General features: G+C 40.2%; 1 protein-coding gene across 3 annotated transcripts in view; it reads right to left on the bottom strand.

Moving 5' to 3' along the window:
- Positions 1-27,810, bottom strand: part of LOC124777010 (ribonuclease P protein subunit p40-like) — a 250,437-nt gene that overhangs the window by 194,581 nt on the left and 28,046 nt on the right. For 2 of the 3 annotated variants that reach the window (XM_047252260.1, XM_047252259.1), the window contains exon 3: positions 1,402-1,563. In XM_047252260.1, coding sequence (XP_047108216.1) covers positions 1,402-1,563 — 162 coding nt within the window. Of the gene's footprint in view, positions 1-1,401; positions 1,564-27,810 lie in introns of those variants that run through there. The other variant, XM_047252258.1, reaches the window with a different exon arrangement.

Consider the following 27,810-nt stretch of genomic DNA (forward strand, 5'->3'; position numbering starts at 1 on the left):
AGACGCCGTTACAAAGATGAAGGAGCAAGCTTTTTCCACTGAAGTGGTCGAAACCGGTCACCTTATAAAATAAATTGTGATCAAGACTGTTTTTAATAGTAATTATTTACAATTTTATTGATCACTGCTGTTCCCAAAATGCATTCAAAAGTAATGATATAGTTTTGTCACAAAAGTTTTTGATAACTAAGTTTTCTTAAATCCTTCAATTGCAAGCCAGTTCTTAAGGAGTAAGTACAGGTGATAATATAACTGAGATTAGAAATATATGGTGAACTGAAGTTCTGCACTGGATTTTTTTTTAGTTTTCTCGATTCAGCAAACAGCATATGTGAACCCATAATAATCACGGGAGGGGGGGGGGGGGGGGGGGGGGAAATCCTGATTCCAGCATTCCAATTGTTCTGCACAATGCATTGTAATTCTGGAAGAGTTTCACAAAATCACATCTCTTTAAGCTCAGAATACAGCTCACTTCATTTTTCCCTTTGCGATACATCTCCTTGAGTTGTTTTTAAATCTTTAGTGAACTGTAAATTGTAAATATATGAAATGTCCACACTCAAGAAAGTCACACAAATTACATGTTTCTGTCACTAATGACAAATCACAATTCAAATAATCATCTTCTACTTACTTCAGTGACTAAAAATATGTACAGGCACAGTGACAATCTCTGTCCTGTGCAATCCTTTGTCAGCATTTTGTTAACAATTATGCAACCTATTTACACAAACCTACCTTATTTGTCATAAGTCTACATTATGTTTCCCTATAAACTTTTGCAATGTAACAGAAATCTCTCCACTCAAAATGAGTGCGTCTGTGAAATACATCAATCATTCATAGCTCCTCACTCATTGTGTGCATTTGAAATTCACAAAATCTAAACACTGATCTGCATTTACCACTGGCAGATATTTATTTTTGTACACATTAAAATAAGTAGGAGACTGAAGATAACCTGAAAATATACTGGCCTACACATCAGTTGAAGCCTTTTATCGTGTGAGAATTAATCAGAGTTGGTAGTCACTTTTTAAATCAAATAATTCTTCCTTCTGAAAGGCATATGATATTTTCTCTATATTTAAGTATTTATTACAATTAATTGAATCAAAAGTTAGATTTAGGAAATGGTCAGGGGTTGTATTCGGTCTATGATTGCAAGCAAAATATTAAAATATTAATCTTTTTGTTTTGTATGATAAATTTATAGGCTGTGACACATGTAGATGAAACAAATGCTACAGCAGAATTGTAGATCATTGTCAAAGACAAATGTGTAATGTAGAGTAATGATGATATTGTGCCTGAAGAATTATTATGCATATTGATTTCAAATAGAGGTTCTTGAATGAAATGATAAGAATGTATAAAAAAAATATTAATACAACTTACTGTATCTATCAGAGTCTCTCTGAAAGAAAGATCGTCTTCCTTCAAGTCCAAGTTGTTGATATGTCCCTTTGTTCAGAGAAAGAATCAACAAGCCATTTGGGGTGACAGCAATAGAATCATCCACATCAATTCGGGTATTGTCACTCAATAAAGTCAGTTCACCTGCAATAATGATGTTATCAGTCTCACACTGCAAATGTAGAATTACTAATCTACTATTACAGCCTAACTATGTATTCTGCACAACCAATATTTATATTTGTCCAACTACTGCACTAGTCAATGAGAAACAAAACTATTGTGATTAACTTACAACATCTGTATCAAAGGAAATTCAGTTGAGAAAACTAGTAAATTATGAGAAAGCAATGAAGGGAACGACAGATTGCTACTTACCATACAGAAAACATGTAAAGCTGCAGACTGACACAATTAAGACACTTACACAAAGCTTTCGCCCAAGGCCTACGCTCAGGAAAAGAGAAAAGCACACCATCCATACACACAAGCAAGCACACCTTATGCGCACATGACTGCCAACTCCAGCAGCTCAGGCTCCTCAGAGTGACAGGGTCACTAACGCTGTCAAAGGCCGGAACATATGAAGACTGTCTTTCAGCTGACTTCCTCTGATGGAAGACATACTTCAATGTACGTTGAGTTACACAACTGTCATGATTCAGGATTATTGTAAAATGGATCTGTTGTTTGTTTGACCAGAGTTCCTCAAATATAGAAGAATCAATTAAGAAAGAATTAACTGAGTATTTCAATGCTGCTGAGTAGTGAATTTTCTTTCAGCATCACCCTGCAGGAAGTAGGCCAATATACATGACCGTTGACAGAATAGTTGAACCATGCAAACTTTTAGAACGGTGACCGTAATTATCTGCAAGAATTAGCGCAGAGTCAATGTGGATCTTACGCGCGTGCATGCCCACACATCCACGCACGCGCGCTCGGCTGTTGTTATTGTATGTGTGATGCTTATGCCCAATACACCAGTCCTCCATACTCCTGATGGTCCGACCAATGTATGAAATACAGTAGACATTGCTGGTATACTCATTGTTATGTACTTCGACACTAAATGCCAAATGGCTACTTTATATTTGCTGCCAAAATGTTACTTGCATTGTAACAAGCTGAACAGTTTTCAACCTTTCGAAAAATGGAATGAAAATTTGTATTAAAGTTAGTTTTAATTGTGGGTCAAAGTGCAGCACTGCACTGGAAATAATACAAGTTGTTTTGGCAAATCATCTATAAACACAATAAGTATACACAAAGGGTAAAAAGTTTCCAAGAGGGGTGTACAAATGTTGACAATGACATAAAACAAGCTGTTCTTCTTTGAACTTTTTTGTTGTCTTACATCAATCTTGTCTGTTACAACTCACACAGAATATGGTGAGTGATGTACAATGACCAGTTTTCATCCAAGGTGCTGGGCGAGTTCATTCATTTGTTCGCAAGGGGACAGTGATAAGTGTTTTTCCAGCTTTCGGCCAGTCAGCGATGACAGAATTGAGGCATGCACCCTGCAATCTTTCTCAAACGATTTTACAGAAACAATTCAGTAAAAAAGTAAAATAAAATAAAATTTAAAAAATCATTTTCACTTTACTTATAGCTTTATATGTTAGGTTCATGATGAGGTGACCATCACTTCGTTAATGGTCACAGTTATTCTGATATCTATGTGAAAGTAAGACAATGTGCGAAATTTGGAAAAGTGTATAATGAAAAATAGAGGTCACTATGATTTTGCATTTGGTGCATATTACATAATATGTTGTTGTATATGAAACTTAGCTAAAATATTGAATTTTTTTTTAGACTTGGGTACAGGTATCTATCTGTCACCAATCTTGAGAAAACTGATCTGATGTAGCACACTCACTTGCAAAGACACAATGAAATATCCACAACATTCCTCATATTTCATAAACAGTTTCAGATGTCAAAATGAGATTTTGGCAAATATTAGCACACAAGGAGGAGAGTATTTTACCATATTGTTATTACGTAAAACTTCATTATCTATTGTGTTATTCCAAAAACTACAGACTTTTTCGGTGAAAGAATGTAATTTTTAAGGGCTATTGATAGCTGGTGAAACAAAAAATGCTATGGGTTTTGGTACAATATACGTGAAGACATTACATGCTTTTTTTTGTAACAAGGATGTGCTTTTTCAAAAGCTACTCACTTTATTTTTCCTCAGTTCCTCACTTAATAAACTTAATCAACCACTGTTTCAGAATTCTCTTGTAACTGTGTCTGCACAACATGTTAGTGTGGTGAGACAAGTGTTAACTATGCTGTGTTTTGGCAAAAGAAGCAAATTTTGACATGACAACCAGAGAAATGTGCAGGTTTTACTCAAAATTCACCACTCATGATGTTTCTCTGAAAATGACCAATGGTTAACAAGACAGGCGAAAATAAATTTCGGCAGAATTCTTTTTAGATACTAATGAAAGCAGAGGTGACAGTAGATCTTCCTGAATGGTCATCATGTAAGTGTGGGCATGGAGGGGACACTTCCCCAGCCGACTACGCATCTAGCAGCCATGGCATTTTGCATGCACTATAAGGACCCCATATCGCACAGCAATACACTAGCAAAGGACAGACAAGCTGTGGTGAAACACATTGTTCACCCAGAAAAACATGTTCCACCTCTTCCTCACAATCAGAGGAAAGATGTTCTTGTAAAACACTGTTTAAGTAGGTGGTATGTAGATAACTTTAGACTGTGCATGTGCTGGTTTAATGGACATAAAGAGTCTGAGCGAGACATGTAAGCATAGAACATACATCTGCTGTGAAGGTGTCGCTTACACTTTGATGTCACAGCTAGGTGGTGTTTTAGAAGGCAGAGAACAAGACGTACTGTCAACAATGACAACGCCCAGAAAAATAGTTGAAAGAATTTAAGGAAATGTCATTCTATTGTGTTCTATTCAAAGAGGCAGTTTGGAGATGATGACCTGGTGTACTGCCTACTATGAGACCTGTCCACTCTATGTTTTAACTGTTATATCAGAGCAACAAAGTATAGAAGACTTACTGAAAGATGTTTATGTCATTTAGTAGCTCAAACACTTTGAAACTCTCTTCCATCCCTCAATCCTCTGCAGACAGAGAAGCAGCTGCACGGCAAGAGTTGGTGGCACTGCATATCAGGGCCACTGCATCAAGAAAATTCAACAAAGGCGACCATATAAGAAGACAATTATGGTAAAAAGTATCCAGGATAGCATCAGAGTGAGAGATCATTTTGAAGGCAACACATCTCCTCGCCTTAGCCCAGCTGTAGAACAGTGAAGTTAACATTCCATTTTGGCACCCTAAGTGAGGATGGGGATAAGGGGAAGAAGAGAAGAGTGTTTTATCAAAAATAGGAGACATTTTGGAAAGTGACGGAAGAAAATATGACACTGCCTAGAGCAACTGAGGTAAACAGTGAGGGCTACACAGGTGAGCACACTCTTTAGTGCTGCCCAAAGTAATTAAAAGAAGAAATAATTTCCACTTGGTGCAAACCAAAAAAAATATTGATTGCTGCACAAAACTGAATATAAGGAAATAATTGACCATAACAAGTAGGCGAAAAGTAAGACATAGTTGGGTGCTTGACTGAAAACTTCTGGGACATGAGTCAAGGAGCAGTACGTCAATGATATGGAAGAATTCCAAGTGCTGATTTCAAGGCTATGAGTGGAGCAGTGATCTCCAGGAGCGTCTCTACACTGACCAATGCAATGGCAGTGCTGCATCACTTCTCAGTGCACCGACCAGTCAGTTGGCTGCATGATAATTGCAAAGTAGCTCATCATGATGTCACTTTACCCACAAACAACACATCAGCTGAGCAATGCATCTAGCTGTGTGCCTGATTAGGTGAGCTGTAATCAGCCACAATCTAAAATTTTGTTTTCTAGTGATCTGTTTCTGAAGTGGCGTAAGTATATGTATTACTGATTCTTTGTTTTGATATTAAAACACAAGCACAGGTTCCCATGGTCTTGTGAGAACATATTGTGTTGTTATTGCATAGCCACCATAGCATAGCAGTCTGTCAGAAGCACTAAAGAAATTGGACAAACTGTCAAAAGTGTTAAAGCCATTAAACAAGAGTTGTCCGTTAGTATGGAAGCCAATAAAGAAGTGTTGTCAACTAGTATTACAAATTTAAAAACAAAAGGGAAGGAGTTAGTTACAAAAGTAGATCCTTCAATTTCAAATAGGTGCTACCTTAGTAAAATTACCTAAGGAGTTACAGCCTGAAATAGAAAAACAATGTGATTTTGTCAGGTAGGAAGTTGTAGAACAGTTTAAAGAGGTATAGAGCAAAATGAAACACATATAGAAACTACCAACTAGGGAGTTCAAAAACACGAAAAGTCAAATCTCACACACACAAAATCAAGCACATGTGTTAGAATATAATAGAGAAGTGGTCGAAGTAACCAGTGATACAAATGCTTCAACTAGTTTGAACGAGCACCTACAGACACTAGTTGAATCACAAGTACAAAAGAATGTTGATTCTGCTAGCACTATCACCAATTCTTTGGGTGATACTGTAAAATACCAGAAATAATTTCTACAGTTCAAACTAAATGGTTATCTTACACCCAGTGGTATTTCTGAAGCAATTTAACAAAGTGTTATCCAAAGGTTGCGCAGATATCTTGAAAATTAATTTTGTTGTTAAACATTTACAACAGGAAGCAGTAAATTGGAGATCTAAATGCAGAAATAATTTTAAGATATTATTAAGTCAATTTCAAGTAGCACTGAAGAGAGAATTTATTTGTCCTAGTGAGTATTCTTCAGTATACAATAACTGTAGGACTGTTTAAGAAAATTGCATAAATAATAATGAATATTCGGAGGAGGAATTACGTGTTTCTTGCTGTTTGTGTCAGGGAAGTTTGATGATTAGTGCAGATGCTAAGATGTGTATTGCTTATAAGCATTAATCTAATAAGTATATGGACATTAAGGAATATTTGAATAGAGTATTAAGCTATGAATGTGCTTTGCATAATATGTATGTCAATTATCAGTTGAAGGATAAAAGTTTATTATAGTTGAATTCTTTTATCTTGGCGGCTCACGCATGCCCACCCAGATGCGGGAGATTGCTGCGTTGCCAGTTGCACATGACGCACGCGCCAAGAGAAGCAGTGCCATAGTATAGCATATAGTTTGCAAGCTTACTTTCAGGGGGGAGCGCACAGTTCATGAAGTAAAGCCACCATGGCCGCATTAACCCTTTCGCTACTACAGAGACGTGCTCCCCGTATTCCGCGCTGTGTGCGATTTTGCCACTGCACTGCTTGCCTGTGCTGACACATGGTGTTCCGACTGCTTTGACACACTTATCATTCGATTCCACAAAAACTATTTGGCCCAAAAATTAGATTTTTACACATCTTCTTGACTGATACCTTCCCCTCATAAATGACTTAATTTTGTTTCGATGTTCAACGCAGTTATTATGCAGCATTAAATGTAGTAAACCATTGCACGAAATTTTGAAGAGTTTGCAGAGGTACAAGTCCACAGAGTATACTTTCCGTATGGTCGATTTTAGTTGCCACAATGTTGAGAATGAAATGTGGAAAAGATACCTAAATTTCGTACAAAATTTAGTGTATAACAATATCTCATTTATTTTAAGTACCACATAGGTGTCGTATATAATATTGAGAAATATTCTGTCTTTCGCAACTGTAACAAAAGTTTTATTTACACCGGGCACGTTTGGCTTTATTTTAAAGCACTTCAATCAATCAAAAGGAAGTAGACGAAATACATTAAACAAAATTGTGGACTTACAAAAACATTAGGACTTGAATATACCGTCTATCAATGAAGTGCTCTGAGCTATGCCAAATGTAATTTTTGTGTGTCACACACAAACAGCATTTATTTGCTAAAACACTGATCAGCTGACACAAACGTTGAATATTGTGTTACCGCAGCACAAAACTATGAAGGTGACTTGGCAATGGAGGAGACAAAATACTGTCCACTGAAGATGCTTCAAAAGAGAGAAACGCGTCTGGTCTAAATAAGTCGCTTATTACAGTTGCAGAAGAGGAATATATTTCAATACCATTGGTAAAACTGCGACTGTGGAACAAAAACAAGAAAGAGTACATGAGTACCATTGTGCATGTGCCATACCTCTCATTGATTGAATTGCTTTAAAATAAAGCCAAACGCGCCCGGTGTAAATAAAACTTTTATTACAGTCGCGAAAGACGGAATATTTCTCAATATTACATACGACACCTATGTGGTGCTTAAATTAAATGAGATATTGTTATACAGTAAATTTTATATGAAATTTAAGTACCTTGTCCACATTTCATTCTCAACATTGTGGCAACTAAAATCGACCATAAGGAAACTATACGCTATGGACTTTTACCTCTGCAAACTCCTCAAAATTTCGTGCAATGGTTTACTACATTTAATGCTGCACAATAACTGGGTTGAACATCGAAACAAAATTAAGTCATTTATGGGGGGAAGGTATCAGTCAAGAAGACGTGTAAAAATCTAATTTTTGGGCCAAATAGTTTTTGTGAAATCGAGTGATAAGTGTGGCAAAGCAGTGGAAACACCATGTGTCTGCACAGCCGAGCAGTGCAGTGATGAAAAAATCGCGCACAGCGCGGAATGCGGGGAGCACGTGACTGCACCAGCGAAAGGGTTAATGAAGAGACAAAGCACTAGAAATTTCAAAAAATTGCATTCAAACGAATAAAATTCGTGAAGTAAGACACTTTGATATTGTTTTTAAATAAAGAAAATATTTATCATCACACAAGGTTTGAACTCTTTACCCTTCGCTTACTGACCCAACGCCTTAACCGTTACGCTAGCGCAGTTCGTCCTACAACGTACCTGCATAAGGACTCTAACAGGTCACGCAAAATTCTGACAAACACTGTTGGTATGCCTATGAATTACTCGCACTTCGTCGAAGTACAATAGGAAATAAACAATTAACGCTGTTTTTTATTGCGAAAAAGCGGTTCGTGAAATTGATACAAACACCTTTCCTTGCCATCGCCTGAATTAGGAGTCTTATTGCTTGTTTGGTTTAATTAATTAATAGAATATGAAGCAATTGGTATAAAGAATGGTTTTTCCAAACTTTCTATAAAACAAAGTCTGCTATCAAGACATTGCTTTTGTTCTATTACTTTATTTATGACTGAACGTTTCTAAAACTGAAGACACTCGTCCGTGCTCTGCTCTGCAGTCGAGATCTGGCAACGTCGTTCTCTGTTCATTGGCTGACTGTGTTTTGTGACGTCAGATGCGCAGAACGAACCTAAACTCGGCCGCCAACATAAATGACGCGCACTTTAGTAGCGATCCATGTGCCAGTTCAGGCATCCTACATTTAGAGACTTAAAGGATTATTCTCCCAACCTGGGAGGAGGTGGTAGTAATTAATCTAGGGACATCACTGATCATTAGGGATGTGATGTCTCTTACATGGCTTGGTACAAAATGGTACAAACTTTATTTATTTGCTACATGTTTGCAATTATATTTAATTATGTTTATTACCTCAGTGATTAGTTTTTATACTTGTCTGAGTGATTGTTAGTCATGCTATCAAAGTGTTTTCCTAACTACTTAAAGTATAATAGATTTACTTGGGCAATGACTGATTCTTTGAATTTTCATTTCTTTACATGCTGACTTGCCACAAATATGAGATACGAAGTCATGGAAAGTAGCATAGAGTGAAACATCAGCATGCAATTCTTTATCATATATAAAGACTTAAAATGCTCCTATCTCAACAAATTTGAGAATCTTGTGCTGTTATAGATGACAATTTCAAAATAGTAAAAAACAATCACCCTTGAGTAAAAGCAATGAGATAATGATCAAGCCTGGTAAAACAGGACCATTGTCTCGTCGGTATTCTTGATGTACAAAAGAGGGTAATGGTTAAGCAGGTATTCACAAGCACTTTAAACAAATAATCTAAAGAAAGAAATGAATATATTTAAAAGAACGATACCTTCTTCTCAAGTAAGTTGCATTAGGTAATAATACCTATCTAATACAAAACTGCCTAATATGATGTTTAATACTGTTAAAACTAAAATAATCAAAAATTGATATAAATGGGACAAGAGACATGATCACAATTTTATTTTATTGTGTGAATGGAAGGGGATCTCAGTCTCAAGATACCTTAACTTTGATAATAACAACAATTTAACAAAAAGTTAAAGGTCATAAAAGATTGCAATTAGTTAAGAAATCTCTTTCACAAGACATCTTTCATCTTACTGCAAGAATCTTTGGTAAAACAAGTTGTTAATCCAGAGGAACCTGTTCCACCACTTCCTCACAATCAGATGAAAGATGTTCTCATGATTAGTATGTACAGAACTTTCTATTGTGTGTGCATTGGTTCGAGGGATGTAAAGAGTCGGACTGAGATGCACGAACACAGAATGTCACCAAGGCACAACGCTGATTAAGCATCTCCACCTGCTGTGAAAGGGACACTTATGCTTTGGTGTTGCAACTTTGCAGTGTTTTGGAAGGCAGAGAACAAGAGTGCTGCCAAAAATGACAGCACCTGGAAAAACAGATGAAAAAAAGCTTAAGGAAAATGTCATTCTATTCTGTTCTAAAGGCCTGTTCGGAGACAATGTTCTGATGTACTGACTAGTAAGAGATCTGTTCACCCTATGTTGTTGCTGTTATATCAGAGCAATAAAGAACAGAAGAGTTACTGAAAGACATTTACATCATTTAGTAGCTCAAATACTTCAATGCTCTCTTTCAGGCCTCAATCATCTGCATACAGAGAAGAACTCACATGGCAAGAGTTGATGGCACTGCATAGCAAATCCACTGCATCAAAACAATTCAAGAACAGTGACCTTATAAAAAGATAATTAAGGTAAAGAGTGTCCAGGATAGCATCAGGGTGTCATTGCTTTGAAGGTAACATGTCTCCTGGACTTAGTCCAGCCACAGAACAGCAAAGTTACATTCCAAAGCGCAGCACAAGCAGTCTCTTAAGCAGACATGTTGCACCTTCTAAATGTTCTGCCAATAAAATTGCAGTTTCTGGTTTCCCTTCCCCACAACATTTTTAGTGTGATTGTTCCAATTTAAGTTGTTCGTAATTGTAATTCATAGGTACTTAGTTGAATGGTTAGCCTTTAAATTTGTGTAATTTAACATGTAACTGAACTTTAAGGAATTTCTTTCAGTATTCATGTGGATGAACTCTTTTTTTTTCATTATTTAGCATGAATTGCTACTTCTAGCACCATAAATGTATATTACCTATACCATTTTGTAACTAGTTTTGAGCTTCTGATGGCTTTAGTAGAAAGATGACATCATCTGCAAACAATCTACATTGGCTCCTCGGATTGTCTCCTAATCCATTTATACAGATTAGAAGCACCAGATGGCCTATTAACACTTTCTTGGAAAATGTCAGATATCACTTCCATTTTACCTGATGACTTTTGCTATAAACTTTGACCTTTATGATAACAAATCATGAATCCAGTCACACAACTGAGACGATACTCCAAAGGTACACAATGTAATAGGACCTGCTTCTGAGAAATTGTTTCAAAAGCCTTTTAGAAATCTAGAAATATGGAATCAATTTGAAATACCTTGTCAATAGCATTCATTATTCCATGAGAATAAAGGGTTAGTTGTGTTTCACAAGAACAATATTTTCTGAACTCGTGCTGACTATGTATCAATAGATTGCTTTCCTGAAGACAACTCATAATGTTTGAACACAGTTTATGTTGCACAATCCTGCTGCAAATTGACATCAGTGATATGGGGCTGTAATTCATTGGATTCCTCCTACATCCTTTCTTGAGCATCACTGTGATCTGTGCAAGTTTTCAGTTTATAGATTCATATCTTCCACCTCTAATATTTTTGATGACTAAGAGTGTGTGAAGAGTATGCACAAACTTCCCGCTTCTCTTGTACGAGTCGACTTACTTGCTGTATACAGCCCATCTTCTTCTCTGGATAGCCGGCTACCGGAATCTCTATAAACTTTTTCTCTGAAGAATGACGCTAGGTACAGGAACCTCCTACCACTTGCGAAATAATTCGGTACTTGAAGAAAACTTTTCAATAACTTTTGGTATATTTGAGCTTCATAAGAACAAAATTCGCGCTTTGCATATAAACATTTAACTTCTCGTAAGTAACTCTTATCGTCTCACATTAGAAACAGATTTAAATCCATTTAGAAAAGAGTTGGCTACAAACATATAAAATATGTCTGGCCTCCAGCAAGCCCAAGATAAAGAGTTTTTCACAATTCAGAATCTCAATTGTTCTTTTGTCACTAACAATAGTCACAGTTAAAAAAAAAAAACAGCACAGAATAACACAGAAGTTCCTTGGTGCTGCCATGTGCTTTCATTACGACTTCCATGGACTGACCGACAAGTACTTGTCAGTGCCGTTCGACCGCCGTGTCTACTGTCTTCACACGACAAACTTCAAACCTGCACACACAGACAGGTGACATGCAGTAGATAGGGTTCCCTTCTCTCACTCACATCAAAAATATTGTTTATTCGAGACAGTGTAAGGCCAAGTGGTTCTAGAATTTACGCCAAAATTCTCGAAGCACTACACACTGCGGGAGCAGTCATATATGACTTACGTAAGGAACTACTGTATCAGCATATCCACATCTAACTGGTATTCAATCTGGAGTGGAGGATTTGCTCTTATTAAGTGATTTGAGCTGCTTTGCTGTGCTGAAGATATGTATTTCTAAGTTACTCATGTTGGCAGCAGTTCTTGATTTTGAATTCTAGAGTATTTACTTCATTCTCATTGGTGAACGAACTCTGGAAAACCTCTGCTTTAGTGGCACCATCATTGGTAATATTACCACTGCTATTGTTTAGAGAAGGTATTGATTGTGTCTTGCCACTGGTGTACTTCACATATGACCAGAATCTCTCTGGGTTTTCTGCCAGATTTCAAGACAGTGATCCGTTGTGGAAACCATTAAATGCATTTCGCATTAAGTTTGCACTAAATTTCGAGGTTCCGTAAAACTTCGCCGATCTTGAGCAATTTTCATTCTTTTAAATTGGGCATGCTTTTTTTTCTTAGCTTCTGCAACAGTGGTCTGACCTGCTTTACTGTACTATGGATGGTCAGTTCTGTCTCTTATTAACTTACTTGGCATAAACCTTTCCTTTGCTGTCAATATTGTTTCTTTGCATTTATGTCACATCTGGACTATGCTTACATAGTTTGGAAGAAATGCTGGCTGGCCCTTAGGAAGCCCTCAAGCAAATTTTTACGTGATTTTTTAAAATAGATATATGTTGTGTTTATTTTTGGTTGCTTTGGATGTCATGGTGTCCAGTCTCAGTACAATGACCTTGTAGTCAATAATCGCTATACCCATCATCATAATGTTCCCTACTTGCTCGGGATTATTTGTTGCTAAGAGATAAGAGTATATTTTTGCAACCATTTACAATTTAAGTGGGCTCCTAAACTATTGTTCAAAATAATTTTCAGAGGAAGCATTTAATTAGATTGCGGATGATGGCTTATGCCTACCACCAACTTTAAACATTTACCTTCGGCAACATATCAAGGATAGATTGGAGTCACAACCAAACATAATTTTACGAGTGGGGTACCTATGCGAAACGAAGCTCAACTCTTCTTTGAACTGTATCATCCAAGTCACGGGAGGGGGGAGGGGGGGCGGTAAAAGAAACTGATTATTAATTTATTCCACTTGTCAAGTACAACCTCTGCCCATTCTAGCTCACAGGAACCATCTACTTCATTTCTGCTACAGTATTGGCTTTCAGTTAGAACCTGGCACTTTGATTCTTTTCCAACAGAGCTGTGACAGTTTACTACTATAATACCTATGGCTCCTAGGTTAACCCCTAACCTGTGTCTGACCTGCATCCTTTGACACTGAAACCCTTTTTGTTCTTTTCTGAGGCCCTCTAACTTATGAAACCACCACGTCCACTCCACATTACCACTGCTACCCATGTAGCCACCTTCTGTATGTAGTGTACCCCTGACATATTAGGCAGGACCCAATACCTCACTCCCTGTGGCTCAAGTCAAGGCTACATGGTTGTGGAAACATCTAAGCCTCTGGATTCAGACCCTCCCCTCAGTTCTGCACCAAAGCCTTGCAGTCAGCCCTGTTGGTTGGATGGTTTAAAAGAGGAGGAGGGCCCAAACTGCTAGGTCATCAATCCCTTGTTCCAATTAATATAATTCCACAAGGGTGGGAGTAAAGTAATCGAGACATACAAAACACAGGTGGAAGAAAGATAGAAGGGCAAAAACACTTAAAAAGAGAGAGAGAGAGAGAGAGAGAGAGAGAGAGAGAGAGAGAGAGATGCAAGAAACATGTAGAAGAGATCAAAACAAGAGAGCAGATTACCATGGCTGGCTGACCATGAGAATAAAAAGGAGAAGCTAGCTACTCTGCAACACATTAAAACCTCCACCCTGAAAGCACTAGGCTGGAGGTCACAGAGGGACAAAGGATATGCGCTAAAACTTAGATCAAATGATACAACCTATCCTCACGAATAAAACATAAAGCCAAAGAGGTGTTGTCAGATGAAATTAGTAGCAACGAGTCCGGTAACCCAAGATTTCATTGCAGGGCAGTCAAAGTGGGGCAGTGCACCAGAATAAGGGCCACTATCAACCGGGCGCCACACCGACACTGAGGCGAGTCTTCATGACACAGGAGGTAGCCACGGGTCGCCCAAGCTTAGCCAATGCAGAGCCAGCAGAGAACCACAGAGTCCCTGCGAGAGGCCCGCATGGAGAACTTCCACATGTTTGTAGTCTCCTTAATGACACACAGTTTGTTGTGCGTACTGTTATGCCATTCCATCTCCAAAAGCCAGAAAACCCTGCAGCGTACGACAGAACGCAAGTCAGTTTCAGAGACACCCATCTCCAGAAGCGGCTTCTGTGTAGCCTGTTTGCCAGCCTGTTGGCAAGTTCATTGCCTGGGATTCCGACGTGTCCTGGGGTCCATACAAACACCACTGAATGATGGAACCATTCCAGAGCACAGATGGACTCCTGAATGGACGCTAACAAAGAATGGTCAATAGTTTATATGCTGCTCACGGAGTCAGTACACAGGAGAAATTACTCACCAGGGCATAAGCGCATGTGCTAAAGAGCATGGGATATGGCTGCCAGCTCTGCAGTGAAACCACTGCAACGATCGGCAAGGAGCGTCAGCCAATATGTCCTCCACGAACATATGCAAAGCCTACGCGACCATCAGCCACTGAGCAGTCACTGTAAAGCATTTCATGGCCCTGGTACATGTCGAGAATCGAGAGGAAGTGATAGCGGAGAGCCAAAGGGTTAACGGGAGTCTTTAGGGCCATGTGAAAAGTCCAGAAGAAACTGCAGCCTAGGTGTACACCAAGGAGGTGTACATGAATGGACCTCCAGGAGAGGTGGTAGCAAGAAGGACTCCAGTTCAGACAGAAGGGACTGGACGCAAACCGCAATTGTAAGCCCTGACCTGGGCCGCCAATACGGGAGATGAACTGCTGTGGTTGGGATAAGGAGACAGTAATTTGAATACGCAGGAAAACTATGAATATGTTCAATGTAACTGGCCAGCAGTTGTGCACACCTAACCTACAATGGAGGGACTCCAGCCTCCACCAGGACGCTAGTCACCTGACTTGTCCTAAAAGCTCCTGTCGCTAGTCGAATGCCACAACAGTGCACTGGGTCGAGTAAACGCAACACTGAGGGTGCCGCCGAACCGCAAACCAGACTCCCATAGTCAAGGCGGGACTGAACAAGGGCTCTGTAGAGCTGCAGCAGCGTAGAGCGATCTGCACCCCAGATGGTGTTGCTCAGGCAGTGGAGGGCATTGAGGTACTGACAGCACTTCCGCTTAAGCTGATGAAGGTGAGATACCCAAGTCAATCGGGCATTGAAAACCAGTCCTAAGAACCGATATGTCTCCACTACAGTGGTTCTGGATGAATGGTGTGACGCCGACAGAATTGCATGCTGAAAACTGCAAGCCGTGGGCTAGAGCCCATGACTGTACCTTGTGAATGGCTCCCTGTAGATGCCGCTCCACAACACCAGTCCTGGAGCAGCAGTACGAAATGCAGAAGTCATCTGCGTACAGACAAGGTGAGACTGAAAGCCCAACAGCTGCTGCTAGACCATTAATAACCACTAAAAATAGAGAGACACTCAATACAGAGCCCTGTGGAATGCCATTTTCCTGAATACGAAAGGGACCATGGGAGGCACCGACTTGGACACACAAAGTATGGAGCGATAGGAAATTCTGGATAAAAATTGGGAGTTGGATGCTTTTTGTAAATCAAAAAAGACAGCAACAAGGTGTTGGCATCTGGAAAAGACTGTTCAGATGGCAGACTCGAGGGACACAAGATTATCAGTGGTAGAGTGCCCCTGGTGGAAGCTGCCCTGACATGGAGCCAGTAAGCCACTTGAGTCCAGGACCCAGACCCAAGCCCTGACACACCATACCTTCCAGCAACTTACAAACAACGTTGGTAAGGCCGATGGGCCGATAGCTATCCCCATCAAGTGGTTTTTGACAGTGTTTGAGCACCGGAATGATGGTGCTCTCCCACCACTGCGATGGAAAGACGCCATTGCACCAGAACCAGTTGAGGATGACGAGAAGATGACACTTTTAGTCATATGAGAGATGTTTAAGCATCTGACTGTGGATCTGATCTGGCCCAGGAACAGTGTCTGGGCAATGTGCAAGGGCACTGAGGAGCTCCCATTCTGTAAATGGGGGGTTATAGGGTTCCCTGTGGTGTGTAGTGAACGAGAGGACTTTCCCTTCCATCTGCCGTCTGAGAATGCAAAAGGCTGGTGCATAATTATCCGATGCAGAGGTTCGAGCATAGTGCTCAGCAAAGTGCTCGGCACTCATGTTTGTGTCGGTAGATAATAAGCCATTCATGTTAATGCCAGGGATACCTGTTGGGGTCTGGTATACCCAAAAACATGTCTGATCTTTATCCAGACTTTGGAAGGTGACGTATAGCACCCACGCTCTTTAATTGCCTCAGCGACTTCCAGCGACCACCAAGGTACCGACTTTTGCGGGGGCACCCCAAAGAACGATGGACTGAATTTTCCACCACAGAAATGATCATTATAGTTACCTGCTCAACCACAACATCGATGGCACCATGTGGGGGAGATTCAACGAAGACAGCAGAGGTGAAGGCTTCCCAGTCTGCCTTGGTGAAAGCCCATCTGGGTAGGCGTCTGTGAGCATGATGCCAGGGGAGTGACAGAGAGATGATGAATTGGTCACTACCACACAGGTCGCCATGTGCTCTCCAAAGGATAGATGGGAGAAGTCCTGGGCTGCAAAGCGATAAATCAATGGCTGAGTAACTACCATGAGCCACACTGAAATTTGTGGCGGCCCCAGTATTTAAGAGGCAGAGGTCGAACTGAGGCAGTAAAGTTTCGACATCTCTGTCTCGGCCAGTAAGCACAGTGCCACCGTACAGGGGGGTTACTCCCAAAAGTAGGAAAAGTCTAGGGAGTTGAGCAATAAGTGCAGCCAATACATTCAGGGGTACTGCACCATATACAATGCAGACTGTTATTTCCTGTGTCATCCATATCCTAGCAGCCACAGCTTCAAAAGAGGTTTCAAGGGGCACAGGCATACCGAGTTCAGGACATAGACACAAACTCCACCTGAAACTCTATTATACTAGCCACAGCTCTTGTAATATCCCCTGTAGCCACAAAGGGCAGGAGTCCGCATTGCCGGGAACCAGGTACAGCTTAACATTGCCATAGCTCAGCCAGGTAGTGGAAAAAATCACCACAATTCCACTGGAGGACAATCTGATCGTGAGGCTGGGAAGGCATGGAACATTCAATGAGGCCCTTTACACCTCAGGGTCACCTGCCACCACTGACTTATTTCCTCAGCAGTTTGTAGCCACTGTGTCTGGCGAAATCTGGATTCTCAGTGGACGCCAGAATCTACACCCCATCCTCAGATGCAGAGCTTGTAGGTAGCAGTGGTGTGGGTCCCACTGCAATTCCATTTGTTTTGGGGTCTTCTTTTTGGGTTTCTCTCGCTGCTCCTTGGGTTTCTCTGGCTGAGAGGGCTTCACTGATACAGTCTCAGGGACTGAAGATGATCATGAAGCCCTACAACCAACTGCTTCTGAGCACTTCAGCCACTGGCAGGTGTCATTTTTCTCACTAGCAGAAACCTGGGAAGAGTGTGACCCAAGGGACCCCTTCCTAGCAAGAGGAGCCGAAGAAGACTTACACTTCTCCAGCGCAGAAGTGGGGACTGATATCCCCGATGGCTGGGGGGGGGGGGGGGGGGGGCAGTGCCCCCGGGGTAGGTGGTGCGGGAGCAACAGGGAGGGAAGTGCCCCCCACCATCAAGGGGGTGGATGTAGTCTTCTGGCTCTGAGAGCAGACTGGAATTCGTGGAACTGATGGGGCTACAATTGTTCTCGTAGCGGTGGCGTAAGTGGAAGTCATAGCCACATGATGGAGGTGCTTAAATTTCCCCGTAGCCTCAGTGTAAGTCAGTCGGTCCAGGGTCTCATATTCCATGATTTTCCTTTCTTGCTGTAAAATCTTGCAGTCTGGTGAGCAAGGGGAATGATGCTCTCTACCTTTGACACAGATTGGAGGCGAGGCACATGGAGTGCTGGGATGCAAAGGATGTCCACAATCTTGACATGTGACATTGTAAGTACAGCGGGATGACATATGGCCAAACTTCCAGCACTTAAAGAACCGCATCAAGAGAGGGATATATGGCTTGACATCACAGCGGTAGACCATCACCTTGACCTTCTCGGGCAATGCGTCACCCTCAAAGGCCAATATGAAGGCACCGGTGGCAACTTGATTGTCTCTCAGACCCCTACAGACGTGGCAGACAAAATTAACACCTCGGCATTCTAAGTTGGCATGCAGCTCGTCGTCAGACTGCAAAAGAAGGTCCCCATGGAATGTAATACCCTGGACCATATTTAAGCTCTTATGAAGCGGGGTGAATATGCTTCGCTGCCATCCTTAGCCTGCCATTCCTCTCATGGTGTGGCCAGGGGGAGGGGGGGGGGGGGGGGGGGGGCAGGATAATGATTTGGGGTCATATTGTTTAGCACTGAGGTTACACCTTGACCATTTAGAGACAGCTGGTGTTTCACCATTAGCAAGAGATGATGTCATCTGCCCTGATGCCACCCACTCCGACCAGGGGCCCTCCCCATGGGTGCCACCTGGCTGCAGCAAAGGCCACCTGGCAGGATGGCCATTGCTGGGAGTCCCGAAGCCCCGGGGTGACTGGCATCTACTCCTTGGCATATGTAGGGAGTTAACAGCACAGGCATCAACAGAGCGATCCCTGTGTGGTCAGGGAGCTACAGCCAACAGGGTACATAGTGGCTCCACCACAATGGACTAGCTGGATATCAGGTGCAACCAAGCAAACAGGTCCATTATCATCATCAGCGCAGAAAACGCACCCAGGAGGGTGACCTCGCCCAACAGCTGAAGAATGAGCAGAAGTGCAGATCCACGTCGATGAAGGATGTGAGAGGTCTCAGCGCATGATGGACATGATGCACCATGTAAGGCACCCTTTGCCAATTGGCTCGCTCTTCGGGAAACTTTGGAAAAATGGAGGTCAAACCCAACGGAGGACCATCACATAAAGGCCAAAACAAGTGAGACTCCTTTTAGTCACCTCTTATGACAGCCAGGAATACCTCAGCCCTATTCTAACCCTTGAACCCGCAGGGGGAGTCCTGTTTGACTGGCAGTCTTTATCAATTCAGATAGCCCCACAAAACAGAGAGCATCGTTTCTGATACAAAGCAGCCATGGGGAGCATCATACAATCACAACTGATGATTCCTTTCAACCCCCCCCCCCCCCAACCACCACACACACAGGGAAGTCTTTCACTGCCTGCTACACCTTGAAATGTAGAAATAGGCACATGGGATGAGGCATTAAATGCATCATCATAGAACCTGAAGACATAAGCACCTGACCCAATGAGCAATGCACATGCTAAGCTGACACCCAACAGCACAATTTACGAAGAGCATCGTTTCTGATACAAAGCAGCATACATCATTAGTGATTCCTTTCAACCCCCTCCCCTCCCCCCACACACACACACACACACACACACACACACACACACACACACACACACACACAGGGAAGTCTTTCACTGCCTGCTACACCTCGAAATGTAGAAATAGGCATATGGGATGAGGCACTAAATGCATCATCATAGAACCTGAAGACATAAGCACCTGACCCAATGAGCAATGCACATGCTAAGCTGACACCCAACAGCACAATTTACTAGGTCCAGAAACTAACTGGGTAATGACAATGCTGATCGAAGCACAAACATGCACTAGTGAACGCCAGAGCACATATGTCAAATTTTCAGGACAGCAAATCATAGTACAAGTAGAATGTGACTCAGCAACAACTTGGTTCTTTCGAAGAGGTACTGCAGGTTAGTGTTGTGTAACATATCACTTTAGTAAACTGATGTCTTGCACACTGTAGTACTGACAAATGATGACTGGCATCAGAAAAATATGTTTTAGTTAGGATAGTGAGTTTAAATTTGCATTCTGTTTGGAAGACTCATTAGGTCTATGCATGTATTCTGATGATACTTGATGCAGCAGCATTTCTTTAAGGTGGGACAACAATAGCTGCATTATAATGCTTCATACCAGCTTCTTTGGACGGTTTATTCTATGCAGTCTCGTCCCGGCATGGAGATGTGCCACATGCCATAGGGCAAAAAGTACCATGACAATGGCTCTGTGTCATGAGAACAATAGAATATGTTCAACTGTCATTATGATTCTAGAGATCTGTCATTCATGTCCTGTCATATGGAGTACATATATCAGCACGAATTATTATAAAATGTTTCTGACTATGAACAAAAGTCAATATACAAGGGTTTCTGGAGATATAGTTTGGATCATTCAGTAGGGGTCTAGAACTGAGTAAATATTTCAGCCAGCAGCACAGAAGATGCAGAGGTACTAAATCCATAATGATGAAGAAACTCATAGAGTTATTGATCATTTAAGTAAAAGATAGAAGATCAGAATAAATAAGCTGTGGTGATCATAACATTTTATCATAGCACATACACTATGTGACCAAAAGTATCTGGACACCAGGCTGAAAATGAGTTACAAGTTTGTGGTGCCCTCCATCACTAATGCTGGAATTCAATATGGTGTTGGCCCACCCTTAGCCTTGATGGTGGCTTCCACTCTCACAGGCATACATTTAATCAGGTGCTGGAAGGTTTCTGGGAGAATGGCAGCCCATTCTTCACAGAGTGCAGCACTGAGGGGAGGTATCAATGTCGGTCGGTGAGGCCTGGCACGAAGTTGGCGTTCCAAAACATCCCAAAAGTGTTCTATAGGATTCAGATCAGGACTCTGTGCAGGCCAGTCCATTACAGGGATGTTATTTTCATGTAACTACTCTGCCACAGGCCGTGCATTATGAACAGGTGCTCGATCGAGTTGAAGGATGCAATCGCCATCCTGAATTGCTCTTTAGCAGTGGGAAGCAAGAAGGTGCTTAAAACATCAATTTAGGCCTGTACTGTAATAGTTCCATGCAAAACAACATGGGGTGCATGAAAAACACGACCACACCATAATGCCACCACCTCCGAATTTTACTGTTGGCACTACACACGCTGGCAGATGACGTTCACTGGGCATTTGCCACACCCACACCCTGCCATCGGACTTCCACATTGTGTCCTGTGATTCATCACTCCAGACAACATTTTTTCACTAATCAGTCATCCAATGTTTATGCTCTTTACACCAAGTGAGACAGTTTGGCATTTACTGGCATGATGTGTGGCTTATGAGCAGCCGCTTAACCATGATATCCAAGTTTTTTCACCTCCTGCCTGCCTGCCTGTCATAGTACTCGCAAAGGATTCCGATGCAGTTTGGACTTCCTGTGCGATGGTCTGGATAGATGTATGTCTATTACACATTACAGCCCTCTTCAACCGTCAGTGGTCTATCAGTCAACAGACGAGGTTGGTTTGTATGCTTTTGTGCTGTACACATTCCTTCACATTTTCACTTCACTGTCACATCGGAAACAGTGGACCTAGGGATTTTTAGGAGTGTGGAAATCTGGCGTACAGACATACTACACAAGTGACATGCAATCACCTGACCATGTTCGAAGTCTGTGAGTTCTGTAGAGGGCCCCATTCTGCTCTCTCACAATGTCTAATGACTAATGAGGTCACTGATATGGAGTACCTGGCAGCACAATGCACCTAATAGGAAAAACGTACGTTTTAGGGGGTGTCCAGATACTTTTGATCACATAGTGTGCACAGTTCAAACAAAAGATCAGATCATTCTGGCAACCGACAGTTCTGAGCAACCGACATTCTGGCACTCCAAGTGAAAGGAGCCAGAAAATTTCTGAGCTGGAAAAGCGAAGGAATTGATAAGAGTAGAATCAAGCAAACACAAATTAAGAAGGAGTAACAGTTCTGAAGAAAAATTTCGGTGAAATATATTGCTGTTGTCCTTACCAATGGTATCAACTTGCAAGTCAACACCAGCACTGTACTGAAAAGGCATTAAGAATAACTGTGTAGACAATGAGCCATCATTAAATCCATTGACTACAATTATGTTGAAGAAGATTTTAATACGTCTACAAGTTGGAAGATAGTCAACTGCAACTTGTAAGGGTACTATGATCCTTTCAGCAGGCTACAAAGACACCCCAGCAGCTGATGGTGATCATGTCTGCAGCTTATCTACCTGCAGCAATGACAGCTTAGTAGTGTAGTTCACCCATCACATCTTTACAGCTTCCTGTCAGCATCATGACAACAGAATCCATGCAAGCATTGTTTTGTGAGTTGTTTTTAATCCAAACTGATTTTTGCTGATGCGGTGGTGGTGGTGTCTATATTAGGACATAATTTAGGGTGGTTTTGAAATTCGAAAGTTTGTTACTTGTTCAATGAAAACGTCGAAGTATTATTTTATTCATGGCAGTAATTTTTCACAATATTTCAGTCACCAGTTGCAAATAAATTTTTATTACGTTTTACCAGTTTTGATAAATTAATTTGTCATCTTCAGAAGCTTGGTACTGGTTTAGCAGGTGCCAATATCTTCTCCATAAAAGTATAATGCCATAATATGTCCAGAAATGTACATATTGTATGTGATTATTTTAAGCACTAATTGAAAATTTACAGTAACTGAATCACATCTATGTATCTATTGTGCTAGATACTTGTGTTAGTTGTAAGTCTATTATTAATGCAATTGAATACCTGTACTAACGAAAAGTACTGAGCAATGGATAAAGAGTTATTTAAAACCCTTATGGAACAATTTAATGCCCAGTTTGTTGCAAATAATACAGATTTAAAAACTAAACTAAATGCAATTATTGAAGGTCAAGGCATTAATTTTGAAAAGTCTTTGGTGGACACACAAGAAAAGAAAAATGCTGAATTAAATAGTACGACATAAAGTACATATTCCACGTTAAAAATACAGGGCGTCTCAAAATCTACAGTTGGCTTGCACAATGTATCCAAGTCAACTGTCACAATGGCAGCAATGATTAGGTTCTTTAAATCATTGATGTGGCTGATAAAATATCAGAAACAGAAGCTATTATAGTAACAATATCAAGGGAGTTACATTTTGGCATAACTGTGCGATCCGATTTTGTAGTGAATCCACTAATCACAACCTTTAAAGTCCGCCCCTGGTAGCTGAATGGTCAGCGCTATAGAATGTCAATCCTAAGGGCCTGGGTTCGATTCCTGGCTGGGTCGAAGTCCACTCAGGGACTGGGTGTTGTGTTGTCCTAATCATCATCATTTCATCCCCATTGACACGCAAGTCGCCGAAGTGGCATCAAATCGAAAGACTTACACCTGGCAAACGGTCTACCCAACGGGAGGCCCTAGTCACACGACATTTACATTTTACAGACTTTAAATATTGAAAGAAAATGAACATTAGACATGAGTGCCAGTCAACATATTCCAATGCTAGATAAACATTTACATGAGACTGGCCTCCGTGTTGCGCTTACTCAACTTTAGATGAAGATATTAGCAATTTATGTGAATTTCAACAAGGTGCTAAATATTAACACGCCTCCATCGACAGAGGTTTTCATTATTCAAAATATAAGGGAAAAATTATCTGCATTTGATTAATGATTCCAATTAAACTGGTAGCACACTTATTTGACAGGTTTTAGCCAACAATTTTGCAATAATGTGCCTATAATCATTTGGTGTTAATTTGTATGAATGTACAGTACAGTATTTTCATAAGATTAAACCCTCATTACTTAGAGTATCAATAAGTAAAGTGATTACTTACAGAAAGTATAGATTGAGTTATTGCTGTAAATTTTAATTTGCAATTTGTCTTCTGTCCATTAGTGACTTCAGATATTTTCGGAAAATGAAAAAGATACAAAAGGACAGGTAGGCAGATGGTAGATAGTCTCATACATACATTAAGCAAACAGAGGTATAAGGGTTGTCGAGAGAGATTTGCAATATCTTTCGTGATGCCACAGGCACGCAGGAATGAAAATTAGGAGTCTTTTACGTGAGGAGAAGCCGTGTACTTATCCGACTACACAGGGTAACTAATATTTCAATTTCTGTATGAGAAGAATTTGGAAATTTGTGGTAAGGTCTTATGCGACCAAACTGCTGAGGTCAGCAGTCCCTAAGCCTGCACACTACTTAATTTAACTTAAACTAACTTACGCTACACACACCCGTGCCCGAGGGAGGACTCGAACCTCTGACGGAAATCTGTATAAGAGTTTCTTATTCTCCAACTAACCTGTTTTCTATGAATTACAGCTCCTTCGATTATTTTCTTATACATTTATTTATTTATTTATTTTAAATCATATGTAGTTATTTTACCTGAATTTAACTGATGCAAATTCCTATCTACAATTATGCTAAGTTACCAAAACACGAGAAAGGTCATATTAGTAACTAAAATAATAAAATGCAAGACAATAACGTGGTAAAAATACTGCCATTAATGTCTCTCTCATTCTCTTGCAGGCACTTCCTGAAAACAATATATACAAATATGTTCTTATAGGCAGCAATTACTTATAGCGGTTCACGATATACCTCGCACCTTCATGTTTGTGCCGTATCTATTCTGAGTAACAAAATTTGTGTCAACATTAAATAATTTAACAAAAATCAGTTATTTTGTTTGGAGAACCATCTTAATGAGTGCTGATCATTACCAGTGATATGTTGAATGGGGGAAGAAATGAAGATGTACCCATATACAGTACATATAGCAATTGACGTGCTTACTTTCAGCCCAGATCCTGATCAAGTCTAAGTAAGGACATTCAGAACCAAAAGCAGCATAGTACATTGGCAATAAATATAGGTGGCTATTTGGGGTAATGTACAGAGGAGTACGCTTATGACCCAATTGCTGAGGAAGCTTAGTAACCATGTACAGATTCTAAACAAAATCACAGACACCAGAATACACATAGGGGTCAGGTGGACACGGATTGTGAGCTGTGATGTCACCATGAACCCTCTCGCCTTGCTGCACTGCATTGAAGTTTATAGGCATACACCACACACATTCAATTCAATTCATACACAGGTGTCACTGTAATCAAGACTTTCCATGTTTTAGTGTAATATTATTGTTATTATTATTAAGCTCTATATTAGTAGGTTTTCTTTCTTTTTTCCTTTTTTAACAAATGTGTTGGTCAGTTTCTTCTTGTCATTCTTTTTTCTCTCTTCCTGGTCAAAATATAAATCACTGGATACTTCAATTTCATCAAAGCTACGAGCTATGTTTCATTCAAATTTTGTTAATAATGTTTAATTTTCGAAACACTACAGCTTAAATCAATAAAATTTGGTGGACTGCTACACGGCCAGAGTCTTCTTTTTATAGTATCTTCACTAGGAAGAGGGTGTTTCAATACATTCCTAATAAAAGGTAGTGCTTTATAAGGTACACAATGTAAAGTTGGAGCCTTTGCAATACCTTCAGATGACCACTTAGTACACTGTCGTTTCATAAGTACTTGTTGTCAACAGTCAAAAAAATAGCCCTGAATCACTTTTCGAACCTGTTTTAATTTCAGCAACCCAGCACTACAACGTGGGAGACGCTCCTCTGCCTAAGGTATTTTATTTCTATTCTATTCTATGTGGCTTCAGCTGCCAGAGACTACAGTCGTGTGTGTGTGTGTGTGTGTGTGTGTGTGTGTGTGTGTGTGTGTTTGACAAAGGTCTTGTTGGCCGAAAGCTTATTTGTGACAGTCTTTTTGCTGTGCTTATCTACGATTCAGCATCTCCATTACATAGTGAGTCGCAACTTTCCTTTTCGTAATATTGTTATTTCCATTTCCATAATTTCTAATTGTTGGTGTATGCATGCATTGTTGCACTGACAGTAGTGCTTGTTTTCACAGTTAAAGTTTTGTCTAGCAGTTATTTCTTCATTAACTAGTAATATATTTACCTGTAAAGTATCTTCTATTTCTTTACAGCAGCTTTGTTTTCGTGCCCGAATATGTTTGTCTTTATTAAGCTCATTACTATGCCCTAAATCGGCACCAGAGGATGTTAGATTTAGAGTGGAACAGCATCAGTCTTCAACTTGCATTTCAAAGGAATATTTGTCAGTTCACTTTTCAAATTCCATTTATAATCCAAATCAGCGAAATGTATTGATCAGACACAAATATTTTCAACTGAAAACTAATCTGCACATTTACAAGCATTTATCTTTTTTCGTTTCATCTCATTGTTTTTAGGAAATATATGAAACTTAATTCCTAACTTACTAACTTGTGTGTAGTAAAACAGGCACTCAAGCAGAAAACCATTATTTGTTGCATGAAAGCTTACTCTGAAAGATCCCTCAACACAATGATAGTTACGGCGTAACTCTACTCAATCGCCATTCAGTAAAAAATTCACACTGCCGTAAACAACCTTGTTTGCACTTGTAAACATGATTACAACATAATATGTTATGGCAATCGTGGGCTACTGGGCTCTGGTTGGGTTCACTCTGATGTCAGCACTGGTAGCTTGCTATTGTGCATATCATCAGTGATCACTACCATGTATTCCACTGCCTGTGAATAAAATAGCAGTAAATTACCTTAAGATATACGAGGAAAGAGGAAAGTAGAGTGGCAGATAACGATTAAGCAGGATACTATACCCTTATATATAAACTGCGTAATGAATTTGGTACCAGGTAGGTGGACTGAAGGATAAAGAATGACACTATTACTGTGTAGATTGATGGCTGTTTAGGGAGTATTCTTCTGTGGATGGTTGTGTATGAGCCTATAGGATTAGGATACCACTGATTTTGAGGCTTACATGTACTTGACAGTTCCTATAGGATCAGAATACTACTGATTTTGAGTCTTACTACAAGGCTGCAAAGTATGTGAACCTACTCTAGTTCTGGGGTCAATTGTGTACACAAATTTAATAAAATGAATGCTAAGGAACAAGTTTCTGAGGTTTGTGTACTGCTCATAAAGTACTTAACAAAAAATAAAGAATTGTAGTATGAAAGGTAATGAAAACTGCTAGCTGTTCTGAGTAAGTGATTCCTCTAGTCTGATGACAGTACCACAAAGAATAAAAAAAAATACTACAATATTATGAAAATGATAGACTACTACTTACCATATACCAGTTATTTTGAGTTGCAGATGGGTACAACAAAATGTCCACTATCACATAAGCTTTCAGCCAGAACATGTTACAAAGCATGGAACTAGAATTCAGTGTACAATACAGTTCTTTCTATAAAGCAAGAATATCTAAAATAAGCTTTCTTATCAACCTAACTGTGGATAATGCTCTACCTTTAGTTAAAGAGAGTGTTAATAGTTCTACAACAGCAGTGCATTCATCAGGTTCTCGTTCATAGGGTAGCTTATCCAGAGTTACTGAAATAAGTTAAGAATTTGATTTGATCAAATTGTGATAGTATGAAGCAGAGATAAATCAAGATATCAGACATGAGAAATACCTCAATGAGAAGCAAAACTGTATGGGTTAGGTTGGTCTGCAGGCCAAAGTGCACATGAGAGACTGAAGAAACAAGTTGTCACACCCCAGGATCACTTTCTGTCACTGATGGAGGTGGATCATCATCAACAAGTATAGATTCTGAGTCT

The sequence above is a fragment of the Schistocerca piceifrons genome, chromosome 2, assembly GCF_021461385.2.
Source record: "Schistocerca piceifrons isolate TAMUIC-IGC-003096 chromosome 2, iqSchPice1.1, whole genome shotgun sequence".
Taxonomy (NCBI): Eukaryota; Metazoa; Arthropoda; class Insecta; order Orthoptera; family Acrididae; genus Schistocerca; species Schistocerca piceifrons.